General features: G+C 39.0%; 1 protein-coding gene across 2 annotated transcripts in view; it reads right to left on the reverse strand.

The window, feature by feature from the left end:
* Window positions 1–19,146, reverse strand: part of Rictor (RPTOR independent companion of MTOR complex 2) — an 89,367-nt gene that overhangs the window by 32,330 nt on the left and 37,891 nt on the right. For both annotated transcript variants that reach the window (XM_021183027.3, XM_021183026.3), the window contains exons 5-10: window positions 19,015–19,146; window positions 13,577–13,640; window positions 8,689–8,815; window positions 5,549–5,718; window positions 830–897; window positions 31–98 (exon numbers count right to left, since the gene is read on the reverse strand). In XM_021183027.3, the coding sequence (XP_021038686.2) occupies window positions 31–98; window positions 830–897; window positions 5,549–5,718; window positions 8,689–8,815; window positions 13,577–13,640; window positions 19,015–19,146 (629 nt within the window). The remainder of the gene's footprint in view (window positions 1–30; window positions 99–829; window positions 898–5,548; window positions 5,719–8,688; window positions 8,816–13,576; window positions 13,641–19,014) is intronic.

Genomic DNA, 19,146 nt, shown 5'->3' on the forward strand with positions numbered 1-19,146 from the left:
TTATGTCACTGAGGAATATTCAGAACATACCTGCCCATGAGCGGAATGTCGCAATGATTCCCATTTTACTGGCTAGAAATCGTGCTTCTCTGTCTTCTCTGTTGCAAGGTGTGGGTGGGCAGTTATTAAAGACACAAAATTTAGACTGAAGTGAGTTTTTGCTGATAATGTATCAGAGAAAAGTCTATCATTAAAGTTAATTATTTACATTTGAAATCAAAACAAGATGTTCTGAAAAAGACCAGGTCTACTCTAAAGCCATTACTCAACTTTTAGTATAAACTGGTCTTCAGTTTTAAGGTGTGTGGTAGTAGTGCACACCTCCAATCTCAGCACTCAGGAGACAGAGACGAGAGTGTTGCTGTGGGCTCTGGGTCAGGCTAGACTACACAGCCGGTGTCTGGCTAGTCAGGGATAACATGGTAAGGCAATAAATAAATAAATGACTAAAAATCAAATCCACAGCATGGATTACAATTAAGTCATAAATCTTGATCTTTCGGAAAACGTATTCTTAGATGTGCTTCAAATGAGCACCCGAGCACAGTCAGCTCAGCATCACACAGCAACGACACCATGTAACCAAGGAGCTAAGGAAGCTCTGGGCAACACCTGCATTCATAACAAGAAGAATCCAGTAATGACTTGGTTTGTATCACTAGTTAACTTTTAAGTTTCTCAATGCTATCCTTTAATCTGTGCTATATAACTGAGAGATGTACAACTGAGCCATGAACAAGGACATCTCCTCCCACTCTCTGGCTCTGTAACAATCAGTGCTTACTGGGAACAGACACCCCACGTCCCAGCAGATACGCAGGGCACTTACTTGAGCTGTCCTTCAGCCGTATCTGGACTGTGTCTGTAGTGGAAATCAGTATAGGGTGCTAAAATTCGCTAATTAGAAAAGGAAAGAGAAACATAAAAAATTTTTATTATAAAAAGCATTCTTTAGCACAAAATTAATTCCATTTCTCTGCACCTTTAAGTGGATTAACCACTTAAGAATTTGTTCTTCAAATTCATTTTAAAAAATGTAACATGATTTTAAGTACAAACTGATTTTTTAATTCATTAACTAAGGCATAATGTACATCTAAAACAAAACAGACACAGGCATAAAGGTGCTTCTGGCTTGGGCTAGTAGTCATCTCCTTCAGTGTTCATTATGGTCCCTACCAAACACACCTTGACTCCATTTCTTCTGCTGAGAAATCAGCTGTTACACTGTTGTTTCTGAAAGCAGTTTATCTTTCTATCAGTTTCTTCTTCTCAAGTTGCTTATAAGAGTTTAAGTGAGCTGGGTTTAGTAATCCTACAATGGAGTGCCTGACAACTTATTTTATGTTCTTATAAAAGGTAGTTAAATCTAGAAAAGTTTAGTTGTTTTTTGGAACCTTGCTTCTGCCTCCTTTCCAGGACTGAAGCTGCTGTCTTCCATGTGCTGTGTCCTATGTGCCCCTTACCCTCATTGTGATTTACTCTGGTTATTTTTATTGACCCTTTCGATTTCCTATTGAAATCTCCTTGTCCTCAGTGAGATTTTAATTTTATAGAATTCTGAATTCTAGATATTTGTTTTTCACATTTTTGATTCATTTTGTATAGGCTGTGATAAAATTCTTCATATTTTCACCCAGAACAAATTAACTGTGGTTTACCTGAAGTCTTTTTTTTTCTATGTAGATTATTCCCTAAGCAACACATCAAAAGGATCATCCATCGTGATCAAGTTGGCTTTGTCCCAGAAATGCTGGGATAGGTCAACATATGGAAATCTGTCTATGTGATACACTATATAAACAAACCGAAGGGGGGGAGGGGAAGCACATAATAAAAAAGTCTTTGACCACATCCAACCCTAACCCTAACCCTTCCTGATCTAAGAAAAACATTTTTTCTTTTGAGTTTCCAGTAACATGATCATATCTTTGTGTATGAATGTCGATGTTGGGGGTTAACTTGTCTGTGCAAGCACTGTCCACATTACTTCCCAAGACAGTCTCAACGAACCTACAGAGCACTGTTTAGGCCAGACCAGAAGGCCACGGAGACACCAGGGTTCATCCACTTCTGTGTCTCTGCATGCTCCACCATACCCGGCTTGTCTATGTGGATGCTGGCGATGCCAGCTCAGGTCCTTGTGCTCGAACCAAACACTTTACATACTGAGCCAACTACACAGGCCATGTCTAGAAATTTCTGACTGAATGTCCAACACAGTCATTTTATTAAAAAAAAATTACTTGATGTTATCTTCCATCAGAGGCGGTTAATTTTCTTTTCTATGCAGATAAATGAAAGCAGCCACTCATTCAATCCCAATGATGTTGCTAAATAGAAGTTATACCCTAATCTAGTCATACTGAGTATGCTTGTCTGTTCTGTGTCTTACTGTGTTCTCCTAGTATTTTCAATATAACTTAGGTGATTTTTTTCCTCCTTAACAGCCAGAATGAGATTTTAAAAGAGGTTTCTTTTTAGTACTTTTAGATATGTGTATGGAAATACATGCACGAGTGCAGGTGTACACAGAGACCAGAAGAGGCAGGTCTCCCTGAAGCTAGAGTTATCGGAGACTGTGAGAGGTCTGACATGGGCAGGTGCTGGGACTCTAACTGTGGTCCTCTAAAGGAGCAGACTGGTCTTAACCACTGAAGCATCGTTCCGGGCCCAATTAGATTCTTTTTTTTTTTTTTCTTTTAATTAAAGACAAGTTCTCACTATGTAGCCTTGGTTGATGTGGGATTCACTATGTAGATCAGCACAGTTTTGAACTCAAGAGAGATCTGCCTGCCTCTGATTCCCAAGTACTATGATTATAGGCATGCACCATGCCAAGAATTTTCCAGAATGTATTTTATATGTTTAAACTGAGACCTTTTACCCATTTAAACAACTTTAAGAATTTGGTAAATATTAAGAACAAGAAATTGGTTACAAAGTATGTAGTTTGTTATTTTAGTACTCTACGTTCACCAACAGTTCTTGATCTTTCTAATGTCACAGGAAGAGCTTACTGAGTGTTTTCCCCAGCACACCACAAATCACCCTGCAAACGGTGAGCAATCACACACAACTGTATAAACTCACTCCTAGTGAGCACCAGCTAAGCTAAACAGCGAGACACAAAACGTTAAGTTAGTCGCACACCTTCTGTTAACAAAAGGAAGGTGATGTCAAGGACACTATGAATAGTTCTTATAGAAAATAAAACAAATTTCTTTAGAATGAAAACAAAATTGATTTGATATAATAAAGATTGCATTCTCTAATTGATTCCACAATGAAGTCATGGGGGTGAAGGAAGACAGAAGAAGTGATAAACAGCCAGGGAAGCCAGATTTATTAAGTGTAAAGAATTACACAACACATTTTAGGTAGACTAGAATATTGGGAAATGTATATAACTAAATATAAGCTTATATAGTTGCCAAGTACTACAGCTACTATTTTTAAGATTTGTTATTTAGAACATTTAACTTTTGAAATAATTCTTTTAAGTTTGAAAACCATGACCTTCATTTTCCCTATTAAACATCTAAGTTAAGAGAAGACCTGCTGCCGAAAGCTCTAAAGCCAACAAGTCCATACTAGGCTACACTCACACCCACGATAGGACAGTAGGCTGCTGCTCTCGCCACTGAGTTCTATGCTGATCACCCAAACATAACTTAGACAGCCTAAAGTCTACCATCTCAGGTTCTCTTCCACTGGGTGGCATGTTCCTGAGGGAGAACGGTGTTTATGGTTGTATGCACATAATACAACGGTTTGTTTAGAAATCTACCATAGTCTTTGCAGGTTATTTTCATTTCTATAAAGGGTTGCTAGTCTGCTTTATAATGTATAGGAAGAGTCTATACACTTACCTTCTTCACTTATAAAAATATTCAATTTTAATATTATTCTATTTAATAAATTACAGCACTCTATAAAATATCAATACTGGCATAGGACTCTAAAGAATACATTTAAAAATCACTGAGAGACTACTGTGCTTATTACATTTATTAGTAATAACAGTCTGAAGAAAGCTTTACCATCTGCAATGTTCTTAAAAATAGTCCTGATGCCAAGTTTGTTGGTTCTGCCTATCATTCAACCTATGTGGCAGGCTGACCTAGGAGCCTACCATCTGGAGACCAGCCCCGACCATTGCAAGACCGCATCACAGGGGGAAAAAAGAAAAAGAAATCATAATATGATCAGAACTACTACAGTTAAGGCTCCTTCCCTAAAATGGTTCAGATAACTAGAAAATAATAAACATAAGTCCTAGATAATTTATAATTTCATACTTAATTCCTTGATTTAGACTTAATTCCAGACGCTGCCTTCAATAGACAATAATGTAGTGCGTTCTCCAAAACAACCTGCCCTGTCTGATGCAGTCTCACTAGTAGTCCTGGACGGCTTCCTCTCCCATTCACTACCCCTCCTCTGCCTCATGACTGCTAAGATTACAGTCATGCGCCGTCATCCTCACTTAGCACCACCTATAAGAAGGAGTGTACAGTTACCTTACTACTTTAACTATAAAACACTCTACCTGAATTAAAATTTTATGTGACATACTTTTTAAATAATGTATGCCAAATACCAAAGTGTATTGTTTCTTCATTGTTAATTTTTCAATATTAATTTACTATATATGTAAGTGTATGGTATTGGTGTACAGGTGCAGACATGCCATGGTGTGCATGTAGAAACTGAAGGATACCTTTTGGGGACTCTGTTCTCTCCCACCTTATAGCTGAGGCAGAATTCTTCTGTTTCTGCCCCTGAGGTACCTACAAGAGCTCTCAGCCAACTCTTATGCTTTTTCCAGGAATGCTGAGATCACAGGATTGAACTACACCCAGCTTTTATGAGGGTCCCAGAATCAAACTTAGGTTGTCAGGTACACAGTAAGGGCTTTACCCTCTGAACCATCTCCTCAGCCCCGAAAATGGTTCTTGAGAAAACTTCAGTATTACTGATGAATAAACGGAACCCGCTTAGCTGAAGGTAAACAATATTAGCCGTGCATTTCCTACATAGGCGCATGTCTTAGTGCAATCTTACTCATCCTTTAGTTGGCTCAGGAAACTTCTTAGGGCTAATACAAAATGAACCATTTTGTATGTTGCTGAAATATTCTTGAGAATAACATTTTTAACTCATTCCTAATCAAATAACTATAAGAAAGAATGGGAATAAACCAAACTGACATAGGTTAGACAGTTAATATAGCACCCGAGTCTACTATTTCAAAATTTCAAAGCAAAGTTTTCTATTTAAACTTATATTTTAGAGCTAGAGAGATGGCTCGAACATTAAAAGCATTGGCTGCTCTTCCAGAGGATCAAAGTTCGATTCCCAGCACCCACATGAGAACTTAAAACCATCTGTAATGCCAGTTCTTGGGGTACCAACGCCCTCTTCTAGCCTCTGTGGGCCTGTACACACATGGTGCACAGACATACATTAAGGCTAAACCCCCATACACATTAAGTAAACATAAGTATTTTTAAGTTATATTAGAAGCATACTAAAAGGTGCCTACCTCTAATTCTACATCAGCTCGCACATACTGCCGGGTCTTTGGATGGTTAAGAAGGTGCAAAATTGTAGTAATGAGAGCCTCATTTATTCGACTTAATTGGCAATCAATCACATTTTTCAGTATGGTGTTTAGTCCTCCTCGAAGGGCTACCACCTCTGGGTTCTGAAGTGCTAAAATGAAAGAAAGACTAATTATATTCACAGCACTATGTATTTAAACGCTACTCTTTTACTTACGTCTTAGTTTCCTTTTAGGAAAACCTAAAACTTTCTAATTAACTACATTTACAAAAGATATCAGGTTCCTACTGATTTAATATCTTTATTTAATTTAAAATCATTTAATATCTTTCCCCAAGCCTGACTTTTAAAATGTCTTTGAACAATAGTTTACTGAATATTTTTCTTCAGTTTCAGAGTTCATTTTACTGTGGAAACATTAGTCCCATAGGCTTTTTTCAAATACTTTATAGAACTTCTTGTTTTTAATTTTGATTTAAACAGTGTGTATCATTTATTTTCATAAAAATACACACATGCAAAACACACACACACACACACACACAAGAATATTCAATTTTAAGATGAAAACTCTTTTTATCTTCCTTTGAAGACCAGGACTGCCCCTGAACGTAGTCTGTGCTTTCTGCTGTGGAATTTCTGTTATGAAAATAGGGCCTGGAAGTCAGCACTGAGCTCCAGCAGGCTTCCTGTGCACCACTCTGTCTGTCCCGAGTGCTAGGATCACAGCTGCCTATCACCACGCCTGGCATGTGTGTATTTTAATGACTTAAGTTCTATTTATTTCACTCCATCGTGAAGTTTTTATTGAGATAGATGACATTATTGAGATAATAATCTCAATTTTTTCTCATATTTTATAATTATCCCAGCACATTTCTCAAATTGATTTTTATACTTTACTTCTGTTGAGACAAGCTTGCTGTATTTGCAAGCTGCCTTTGACAACTGGTCTCTTCCTGGCTCTGTCTTCCAAGGCTGAGATGACAGCTAGGTGTTTGTTACTAAGCCCATCTTTCCTTTTTATTCCTAATGATTTGCCAATGTGTTTTAAAGTAGAATATGCAACTTGTTAAAAAGTTTTTCTCTTAAAAAAAATGAGTGATAGATAGTAGTTTTTATTTTTCTTTCCAAAAATGTTTCTTCCATCATGTTTATTCCCCGAATGACTTCAGAATCGGGTTTTCTCCCGTGCTCTGAAATGCGGCAGAGCTGCACAGCATCGTAGCACACAAATCCCAACAACACAGGCCAGGAATCTCTTGGTCCCCATCTCCCCCTCCGCTGTAGTCACTGAGCCCATTCTGTATGCTGGGTCACTTGTATCTTCTTGAAACTCCATTTGACTCACTAAAAAGTACCCCCTCACACACACACTTATGTATTCTATTCTGATTATTAATGCTGATATGTATCAGATTTGAATTCTCACCATCCCACAGTGGTAATCATGTGAGTCATCGCACTTGATCCTGTTTTCTCTGTAGATCTTTATAGTGACATTTAGCTGCTTTCTAATCCTTGATCTTCATGACCTCACCAATGTAAACAATGTTTACCAAGACTGCTGTTCCAAAGCATAAGGTACAAAGTGACCGAGGAAGACACAGTGTCAACCTCTGGTCTTCACATGCATGTGCACACACCATGCACACCCATACAAAAGGTTAACACTGTTGACCTGACAGAAATTCTCTCCTGTTACTTTTCCTCACAAGTGTTCATGGTTTCTTCTGTTGTGCCTGGTCACGTTTAAGATTAGTCCTTCCATGTCTCAGTAGCACTTTATAACTATCCCATTACTCTACATACATTACATGTATAGCTGTTGACATTTTTCTACTTATCTATCAATGTTTCTGGACAGGGGTGTGTAGGACCACTGCTGCCTCAACATCTGCAATCACTTCTGTGGCTTCTGACCTACCATGTATTTCTACTTTCGTGCAACTGGTTATCAGTATTTATTTTTAAAACCCATTTGTTTCAGTGAGTTTCCAAAATATGTATTTTTTAAAAACTTTCTAGTTAAAAGAACTCTTATTAGATTTTTCTACCTTATTAAGGAATTTCTCAACTTGGAGTTTATGTATTTCAATGTTTTCTTCTGCTACCTACTATAAGTGAAGGGCGAGCAATCGGTCTTTCATCCTAACAATAAACTAATGTCACCCTCACTCCACCCTGCTGACCATAGGATCTGGCATTTCCTGTCTTTCCTATCCTGGTTCCTCACCCATTTACATTTTGCTTCAGTTTATGATACGTATCAATCAATATAGTTTTCTAGGCATCTCATACATTGGCATATTGTAAAACTTTTATAATTTTCGTAATCACATTTCTGACCTTGTTTCTACAGCAGGACAGTCTTTAGTGGTAGAGTGGCTCTTCTTTTTTAACTTAAACTTTATTAATTTATTATCCCGAGATGAATATGATCTCTACAATGTCTACTTTTTGATAATACCAAAAACAACCAAACAACCACACAGACAAACAACCACACAAACAAACCCCATCGTTTTCATTCTACTTAAAATTATATTGCACTGATAATAAACGAGGCTAAACGTTTACACTGTAGTGATGAGCCATGTGGGTATCTGGGGAGGACTTGCTTTCACTCCGTTACTTTCCTCTTATTATTTTGCTTGTCTGCTCTGCAACACTCACTTGTTTGGTGCCAGATAATAAGCTCTCGTTATGAGAGCACGACTTGATCACTTGTCTCCTCTCAGTGCATGCAGTCAGTCTTTAGTCTGTTTTCACTCTAACTTTTCATTTCTAATAAAACAGGGTTTTAGGATTTACTCTGCACAGTCTAGGCTATTATTTTTAAACTATATCAAGATACTGTATCATCAATCAAGGAAGGCTAGATTTTAGTAGATATTATTGTTATTATTGGATTACACACAATCAAGTTTCATAAATCTGAAAAATGAAAAGTGACAACATAATTTCTGAATTATTTGATAAATAATATCTAATATTCTATCACAAATGTACATTTTCATATTTTTTGTAGCAATAGACAGAGCATTTTCCTTTTAAAGACATTGGGGAACGTTCCGTGCGCTTTATAACCTTTCTTCATGACTGGAAGACAATTCTGACCTAGTTCACAGATGATGGCGATGCAAGCCCGGACCATTCTGTCTCGTTCCTGAAGCCCATCATTTCCAACCGCAATTAATGAGTTGGCCACAGAACTAGGAAACAAGGAAGCATTCACAGTAATCATCTGTAACAGAGAAGAATCAAAAAATAATTCAGGTTTAGTATATTTTAAAATTCATTTTACTTGGAGGGAGCGAGTTAAGGGCACAACATTCTTGTTTGACTCAGGCAGCGATTTTAACACTTAGCTTTGTATAAACGGCTATTATTAAAACTAGCAGGCTTTTTCTAGTGATTAAAACTAGACAAGATTTTGCTATCTCTAAGATTTTAAGTCCCTCCAGAACGGGAATGGCATCGTACACAGCTCCTCAATGTCCCCAATGCACACCAGGGCTGGTCCATCTCCATGTCCCTCATGTTGCCTCCACTTGTCCTCAGCTGTCAGGAAGACTGACTAACCCAGAATCTCCTGATGTGAAAAACCGTGCAGTAGACCATACAGAAACCAAGTGATGAGACTCCAGGTGAACCTCGTGTCAAACGTCAAATTGGCAATACAACTGCAGTTCTGGAAACAGGTGAAGAGGGTCTACATATGATTCAGAAAGCAGAATGAAAATAAAGCAGGTGGCAGACTACTGTTTAAGACTATCTGGTAGACAACCATTTCAAAATAACAGCCACGGGCAGGGAAAGAGAAGGTGGTTTTGTTTTGAGAGGAGGAAAAGTAGCCTCTCCTGGACACTGCTGGCGTTAAGAACCTGCTGAAGAGTTAGACCTTGTATTCTGACACAGGAGATCGATGACTAAGGCCTATGAAATTAAATTAAATTTTTATAAATGAAATCATAATTGCTATTTTCCAGGGAGATGGATGCATGCAGAGAAAGTATTTTTTTAAAAAAAAGTCACTGAGCTCAAAGGATGCTCTCCTCTTTGACCTACGAACACTCAATCAAGGAAAAGCCATGACATGCTTCATGCTCTGTGGCCACGGTTACAATCTTCTTTTCTGGCAGGAACAGACATATAATGCCAAGTTCAAGACTAGGCAATAAATCTGCACAAGTGGCACAAAGCAGTTAGACAACAGTGCTCAGAGACAGGCAGCTGCAAGGGGACTGGAGGACAGAAAGAGGAGGAAGTAAATGGGAAGCAAGCAATAACTGAGGTCACGGTGGTCCTCTGCCTACATGGATGATGTCATCAGATGACAGCTTGGATAGAAATGGTTGGCAGAACCAAGGTAGGCAGGTTGTATTTAACACCCATTAGCCAATGTGACTCTAGGAATCTGCACACTGGGTTCTCACTCTGGATTTCCTACTATTTAGTGGTGTGGAAAATTAAAGGCATGTGATTCCACGAAATTGAATTCTTATATGTAAAAGGAAAAGAAAACAGCCCTTTTATTTATTTTATGAATAAAAAAATTCCATATGAATATAATATTAAGTTAGCATGATAAGAAGTAAAATGTATTCTATAGTGTGTGGAGGGGGAGGTACATGTGTACATGTCCCAGTGTGTGGAAACCAGATACCAATGTTGGATGTTTTCCTCAATTACTCTCCATTTTATGTTTGAGACAGGGTTGCTCTCTGAACCTGGAGCTTAATGACACAGCGAAAATGGCTAGTCAAGAGCTGCAGGGGTCTGCCTGTCTGTCTGTCTCCCTTACCCTCTCCCCACAAGGAGGATTACACATGCAAGCCACTGTGCCTAGCCTCGGCCTGAAGTCTGCGCCTAATGCCTTCACAGCATGGACTTTACTGACCAGCCCTGGTGCAGTAATGAGAAGAAAGCATAGGAGCAGCTGCCTGGTGGCAAACCCTAGAGATCGTGTAAGACAAAACCAGAAAAGAATACTGGAAGGAATGAGAAAAGAAAGAAGAGATGAAAGACACTGAAAAGAAAAAGTGCCAAGAAGATAAGGGAACGTGACTGAAGTATTCCTTAATTGCTCCTAGGTAAAGAAGCTAGGTATTAAACATGTTGAATGCATATAAAAAGCCTGAGTTATTATCGTAAGAATCATCAAAGTATTAATAAAACAAATGTTTGAATAAAAGGAATTAATGAAGTGGTGAGATGGCTCAGTGGGTAAAGGTGGCTGCAGCTAAGCCTCAATACCTAAGCTCATACCCTGGGACCCGCATACTCAACGCAGAAAACTCACTCTTGCAAGTTGTCCTCTGACATCGACTTGTGTATCAGGGCACACACCACACCCCCACACACACGTGCATGAGGAAAATGAATTTAAAAAAAAAAAACACTTAACTTTGGAGGAAACTGAAGAGACAGTGCCGTCAGTAAAAAAGCCTACTCTGCAACTATGAGGTCCTGAGTTATTCAGGTGCCCTGGCGTATCACCTCACCTATCATATGGAGCACCTCTAAATCCACTTCTGGGTTCAGAGAATGGCAGCTTTCTAGAGCTCACTGGCAAGCCAGTCTAGCTGGATAGATAAGCTCTAGGTTCAAGGATAGATCCTGAAATGAAACAGAAGAAATCCCCAGACACAGACCTCTGGCCTCCAGATCCACCTGCCCCTTATTGATTTCAGGGTCCAGGTATTGCTGAGAAAGGACCCATGTACCTCTAATGCTAACGGACAGCCTTTACTCATCAAATGTTTTAATACTTTTAGCTAAATGAAAGAGAATCCAAACACTATAGCTCTTCTTCTTGGCCTATATAGTTTCTATCAAGAAAATATGTATAATACATTATATGTACTTATTTTCTCTTAGCCTATGTTTTATCTTAGTCTATAGCTTTCTCTTAGCCTATAAGTTTTATCTTGGCTTATAGTTACTACCAAGTAATAAATAGATAACAAATTTTATATATGTATATTATATGGCTATTGCTTTTTAAAGTAATAACATACCAATGATTTGTACCTCGGGAAACAATGGAATTAAACTGTCTCTGTGTTATGTTGCTATTAAATTATTTTTAAGAGTACAATTTAATGAAACTATGTTATAAATTAAATTTTAACGTATACAAGATAGGCATGATGGCTCACAACTATAATCCTAGCATGTATAAGGTAGCTAGAGGATCTCCAGTAGCTTAAGCCCAGCCTAGGTGAGAGAGTGAGCCTCTTTCTTAACAACCCCCACCACACACACACACACACACACACACACACACACACACACACACACATACACGCTCCCTAAACAGAGAAACAGACATATGGGGGAGACAGAATATTTACTAAATAATCCAAAAACTTGGGGGTCAACTGTTTGAATCTATTAGATACTATCTTTTCTTCTGAAAGCACATATAGGTCAACAATTATGAAGGGTCCCCTAAATATTTTTAGAGGTTCTGCAAGACTATTTCATTAATAACAAAAGGATACATTGCTTTTATGATACCTATACTCTCTGCTTGTTTTTATTTATTCAGTATACAGTCAAGCTCTCTCTTGAGGTTCCTTCCTCTGTATGTGACAGTAAAACAGTGACAGGGAAGCGAACATAATGCTCTAGGATCTGCGTCACGACTTCCCCTGAAGAATGAGAGTGACAAACTGTAGAACCAGAGCTCTCTCCTCACTAATCTCCCCTCTTGGAAAACAGACTTTAGAAAAAAGATGCTAGGATTATTATTTTTAGCATATAATTTATTTTTAATGCAATCTATTCAGAAAATATAACTCCAAGCTCCAAGCTGTTCTACAGGAAGAAATTTTTGTTTCTTGTCATGAGTACTCATAGCATTAGGAAGAATTTATGAACAAACAAAAAATATAGGTTGTTTTAAAATATAAATATGAGAAGCCAAATCATAGTTCAAAGCTAACCATTTTCTTAAAACAAAAGTCTCCAAGCCTCTTCCCAATATCACCTGAACAGAACTTCAACCTTCTTTAAAGAACCTCATCCTTCCCTTATTCTTTACTACAGTGAACTTGCGGACCATTACTAAACCATTGAGGTTAACTGGGAAGGAAGCAAACACGTCAGTATACTAACTCTGCAGCCCCCTGTCTCAAACACGCAATGGATTCAAAGACAGTAAAAAGAAAAAAGAGACAGCTAATAAATTCAATCAATCAATAGTTGAAAGCTGAAGTCAGTGATGCACGCCTGTAATCCTAGCATTAGGGAGGCTGAGGCAAGAGGGTCAAGCGTTTGAGGCCATCCTGGGCTTTGTAGTCTATCTCACCCAGCTAAGCCACATAGTCAGACCCAGCTTTAAAACATCAGTAATAATAATATTAGACATTTCACATCCACAAACATACACTGCATCAAAGGGAAAGATATGATACTTGTTTCAGGATGTGTCCCAACCGACTTTACTTTCTGTTTCCTTTCCTAGTTGGTCATGAGTAAATCACAACTACAACAGACAGGGGAGGGATCTCAGAAGCATTGTGAACTGCCTTTAATCAAATCCTTTACTGGGCTTAAACTGTAGCATATTATACTGTAAAGATGTCAGCCCAATTGTTTGTCACAAGTGCCCATGGGTTGTGGCCAAACTCATCTTGAAAGTGATGAGCCCCTGTTTGTGACATCCATTTCATACTGTTAGCTAAGAAACGGCCACATATCAGAGACAGAGGAGGATAGTTGTGCGCAAAGAATCCATTGTCTAATAATTAAGCTGTAACTACATTTACATGTCCACTACAGACAGAAACCCCCCTCAGCACGATCATTTCCTGAGAATATTCTAGCTATCTCAATCACATATACTAATTACACAAATAGTCACGCTTCACATGTGTAACAGCTCTATGTACTTCATAAAATCTCTTAACAAAATTAAAGTGTTTAATGAAAAGTCATTCTTTAGCAGCATGACACTGAGCGCACTCAGCACCCTTCCGCCCTCACACACGGAGCCTACCTTTCTGACTAAGCGAAGGGCTTGTGTCCTCTCCACCTCGTTGCTCTGCTGAATGTCAATGCACCTAAATAACAAATAATGCACCAGTCATTGGGAAATCCTGTGTAACAATACCTTACAGAATATTAGATCACATTTACCTTCAGAGTCCAGTATAGTGTATTAAAACTGTAGTACATGCTTTTACAGTAACAGCAAATATTTAATGTACTCTAGTGATAAATATTACCAGAAATATGAGATAAAATCTCAAGGGGGGGAAAAGGTGCTACACCTATCAAGAAAGAATCACAACATACAAATGAAGCTAAGCATCACATACGTGGGAAGAGTTCCCTGACCTGGTGAGTCACAGCAGTGTATATATACTCTAAAGGAACCATTTCCACATTGTCTTAGCTTGTGATTTTAATCAGATTGAATTGTATCCATCATGACTGTCTTATTCAATGTAAGATCCTATTTTAACCAGGCATGGTACACACCTTTAATCCCAGCCCTTGGAAACAGAGACAGGTGGAGCTCTGAGTTTGAGACCAGCCTGGCCTACAGGGTGTTCCAGAACAGCCAGAACTACATAGTAGTGAGATTCTGTCTCAAAAAAACAACAACAACACTATTTTACTAAATAACTTAAATTCAGAATTCTCTTCAATAATATTTGATCAAGTATCACTTAGATAACATTTAATAAAATAAGATAAAATATAATAAATTTTGTTTTATGTCATAACAAAATTACTCAAAAACTATGTTAGGCAGTTCCTATTTTAACCAATGTTTTATAATTAGGTAAGTTACTATTCAAAGCATTTCTGGTTTGTCTAAATGGAATTTAGAAATAAACAGGGAAGAGCTGGAGTGTTTGCTCAAGTCCAGCAACTAACTCTCTACAGAGTCTGTCTCTGTCACACACACACACACACACACACACACACACACACACACACACACACACAAAATCATGTGGATAAAGATTTACATTTTTAGCTACAACCAGAAAGCTTGGATCATACCCAATCCTCTGCCAAAACTAACTCTAAAGGCTGACAAGCTTCCTGCAGACAACTGCTACTCAACCCTGAAAAGACAAGCTGAGGAGCCTCACGGTCCATCACGCCATCTCCACTGGGAACATGGTCAGCCCCAGCTGTGGGGCAGCAGGAGCCCTGCAGGACTGACAGAGATGTCCTTGAAGGCAGGTAAGTGCCCAAAGGAGGGAAGGACAGGATTATGAGCTTAAACATCTGTATCAATGCTCTCACCAAAGCACTGGACAGGCTCTATGCTGTGCAAAGGCAGGATTAGGCTCTAATGAGCCCAGTAAAAGCCTACTCTGAGAAGCACAAGAACAGAGCAGAGATGCAGGAAATAATTAACTGACTAAGAAAGATTCTCCAGCTGGGGCTGGCCAAGGAGGAGGCTCTGCTAAATGATCTCAGTTCTAGTTTTAGACTCCGAATCACTGCTACTTTGAACATTAGCAAAACCTAAACTAGTGAGGTGGAGAGATGGCTCAATGGTTAAGAGCACTGGCTGCTCTGTCATGAGTTCAATTCCCAGCAACCACATGGTGGCTCACAACCATCTATAATGAGATCTGATGCCCTCTTCTGGTGTGTCTGAAAACAGCAACAGTGTACTCATAAATAAATAAATCTAAAAAAAACCCAAACAAACATCTAAACTAGTGCAGTAAGGCAAGACTCTTGAATAAAACTCTCCTCAAAGGAAAATGATAACATTATCCAGTGCCAGAAATCTTAAACATGAATGTTTGCACATAGTCTAGTTGTTATAAGCCATGTTTTAAAACAAATACCCAAAAGTCTCAAGAACTCCAAATTAAAAAAAAAAAAATGACAACAGAAAAAAAAATACAGACGATTTACATATAAGAACTTCAAAAATAACTGTGGTTTAGTATGTCTGTGAAAATAGAGATGGAAAAATAAAAGCAGAAACAAATTTTTAAACAGATAATTCATAAGGCAATAACTGAAGCAAGCATTAAAGAGGAAGACTTACTGGCAGGGCAGTCTGGAATAAAGTTAGGTGAGGAGTAATAAGCCTTGAACTATGACGTTAACAACAAACAAACTAACGAAGGTTAAAAATCCAGTAAGGGTGGGTTCAGATACATGGGTGACGTAAGATGACCCAGCACAGTGACCTGAGTGCCATGGGAGGGTAAGCTGCAGCATATAAAACCCTGTAGAGGGCACTGACTGAGAGTAAGGAACAGGTAGAAGACACAGACGGACACACACTCACTGACAATGGTTAAGAGCCCCATGGTTAAGAGCTGTTGCTATCTTATAGAGGGCCCAGGTTCAATTCCTAGCACCCACATGGTGGCTCACAGCCTTTAGTAACTCTAGTTCCAGAAGATCTGGTGCATTTTTTCTGACCAATTCAGGCACCAGGCAGGTACACGGTGTGTGTGTGTGTGTGTGTGTGTGTGTGTGTGTGTGTATATGTATGTATGTATGTATATATATATATATATATATATATATATATATATATATATATATATATATATAAATACATGCAGACAAAATACTCAGATACACAGTTAATAAATATCTCTTTTAAAAAAAGAAAAATTGCGCCGGGTGTGGTGGCGCACGCCTTTAATCCCAGCACTCGGGAGGCAGAGGCAGGCGGATTTCTGAGTTCGAGGCCAGCCTGGTCTACAAAGTGAGTTCCAGGACAGCCAGGGCTATACAGAGAAACCCTGTCTCGAAAAAAAAACCAAAAAAAAAAAAAAAAAGAAAAATTACTAGTATCAAATTAACCTTAAAACAGCAAATCAAAATAGATGTTCATGAACAAGTAAAAGATGAAAAATTCACCTTTTGTAGGCCTGTGCTACAATAAACAGTACAAGATCTGCCAAATAAATAGCACTCCAAGGAAGTATGAGGTGCAAACACAGGCAAGCAAATGTCGCCTATGAACACTGAGTGGGCTCAGTAAGTAACACTTGAGGAGTTAAGAAGCAGGTGAGGGTTAGGTCGGCACAACCCAACCAGCACAACAGTGCAGAAGGCACAGTCCACTCCTCTGCCATAGCAGGAATGGAGGACTCCAACACAGCAGGGCAGGGTAACAGCAGGAGTCCAGGAATCAGGTCCAGCCTGAGCTACTTGAGATCTTGTCTTGAAAACACAAACTGTAACAAAACCACAAGAAAAGAAAATACAAAGAACAGATGAGACAAAAACACCCATGTAGTAAGGTGACAAGCTTGAATTTACTTATGTGACGGGAGTTGTACAGCAGGAGAGAGTCTGATGGATGCTACAGGACCAGACAAGAACAGAAGGAAGCAGCACCGAGACAGACCTCTCAAAGACACCAAAGTCAAGCCTTAGTGAGTTCCAAACAGACATACACCAACATGGAAAACTCAACAGTGCTGTATCCACCAAGCAAAGTAAACCACAATTAAAAAACAAACAAAAAAATCCACAAATGTAAGGTTCGATGGTCTAGTTGTAACCACCTAGGGGAAAATTTTAACACAAGTCACAAGTTTTACATAGTATCTTTCAAAGAATAAAAAGGACAATGGTTATTTCATAAGACATTATCCTGATACCCAAAGCAGAAATATGTATTAGCAGAACTAAAAACTAAATACCAATGTGTTCAGTCTATTTAGAAATGAGAAGCCATCACGAATGAATGAATTGACTTCAAAAATACAAGTGAGGGCCATAGTTTACTAACAGCTACGCAAAGTCAAGCCAGTGGAATATTTGGCACCTTCCACTCGAACTAGGGACATCCGGATGCAGTGCAGTTCTCAGCAGAGGACTGAAGCAAGACTAAGGCTAAAGGTCCTGGAGGTGAGTCCTCAGGAGTCAACGCTCACAAGCATGGGAGGCCCACGTAATCCATAAACTAGGGAAACTATAGGGATTTACCAAGACTGCTGTGAAAGAAGACAGTACATCCTATTATCTATATATTAGTAGCTAAAATCAGAAGAAAAAATAATGGCACTGCCACCACTACGAAGTCTAAGGCACGTGTGACCCCAAAGACGGTGAGGCAGGAGAATCAGTAAGTCTGAAGCCAGCCTGGAATTTGTAGTGGAAACCCTGTCAAAACAAAGTAATACAACAACAACACAAATAAATAAATAAATTAACCCACAACAAACAACTGTTGTGGATAGCCCTGGGGCTAATTCTATTTGATGTTAATTCCATTCTCTGGTGAGTGGTTGCAAACAAGGAATGAGTCAGTACTCAGGTAAAGTAAAGGAGAGCTGATGATTGGGCAGATAAAAGGGAAGGTGGAGTGGAAGGTGAGAGGGAGAGGACACAGAGGAGGAGGAAGGAGAAAAGCGGAGCAGAAGCACATGGCCTGGAGAAACTGCAAGTTCTAAGGGGTCTCATAAGCTGTGGAAGATGGTGGTGTAGCGGCAGATCTGCCCAATCTTGGTATACAGCATGTAATCATATGAACTGTGTTGTGTTTTCATTGCCGGGGCATATTTGGGAGGAGATTTGCTGCAACAAACAACAAAAGTCCCAAACCCAGTATGTGTGAATAAAGCTCACAAAACAGTCAAGGCATCTAAATGATCAGTGCCATTTCTTAAGAAACAACCTGAGGCCCCAACACATAGACAGCAGAGGACGTCCTGGTCAGGCCTCAGTGAGAAGATGCATCTAACCCTTGGAGGCCCCAGGGAGTGAGGAGGCCTGGTGAGGTGGGGGTGAGGGGGTGGGGTGGGGACATGCTTTTGGACACTGGGGTGAGGGAGGTATGGAATAGGGAGTGGATGGGGGATGAAGTCTGGACTGTAAAAAGGGATTAAAGAATAAAAATCAATTTTACAAAGAGAGAGGGAGACCGACCCCAATCACATAGCTAAGCACACATGCATCATGTTCCGACATTTCCTTCTCTATGCCTGCTTCTAAGAAGTGAGCACCCCACAGACTTACACAAGACTGCAGGGCAGATTCATTCAAAATAGCGCAACACTGAAAACTATCCTGAAGGAACAGATTCAAGTATGTCCTAAGCATAAGACCAAATACTTCACAGCAAAAATACATTTTAAAAACAGATACGATCAATGTGGAAGAACCTTACAGATGATGAGAAAACAATAATGTATACTTACATATGTCGATTATACACATTAATTAACATATAATGTGAAATGCAAAGACAGGAAAACAAATCTATTTGTTCTTATAATCTATCAAATCTCTAAGGAGAAAACTATTTTACAATTGCTAGAGAGTATCAAGGGAGTTCCTCCTTTGCTAAAACCCCCTTCGTCTTGGTCTTACTTGATCATGCACCTTTGCAAAATTAAGCTTTACACCAAAAATCTGTACAGGTTTGGCTGGATGCTAAACAGAAAACTTTAAAGGCATGAGAAAGACAGGCATGTCTCAGAACATTACCTAGCTATTAAATAGTCCACTTTCAGTTTTAGCACCTTCTGCAGAATACTGGAATCTTGGATGAGATAGCGCAGCGCTCGCAACCCAGCTGCTCTTACTTCTTTTGCCTCATTTAATAAAGCTAAGCGCAGA

Source organism: Mus caroli, unplaced genomic scaffold, assembly GCF_978045245.1.
Source record: "Mus caroli unplaced genomic scaffold, Mus_caroli_1 scaffold_16, whole genome shotgun sequence".
Taxonomy (NCBI): domain Eukaryota; kingdom Metazoa; phylum Chordata; class Mammalia; order Rodentia; family Muridae; genus Mus; species Mus caroli.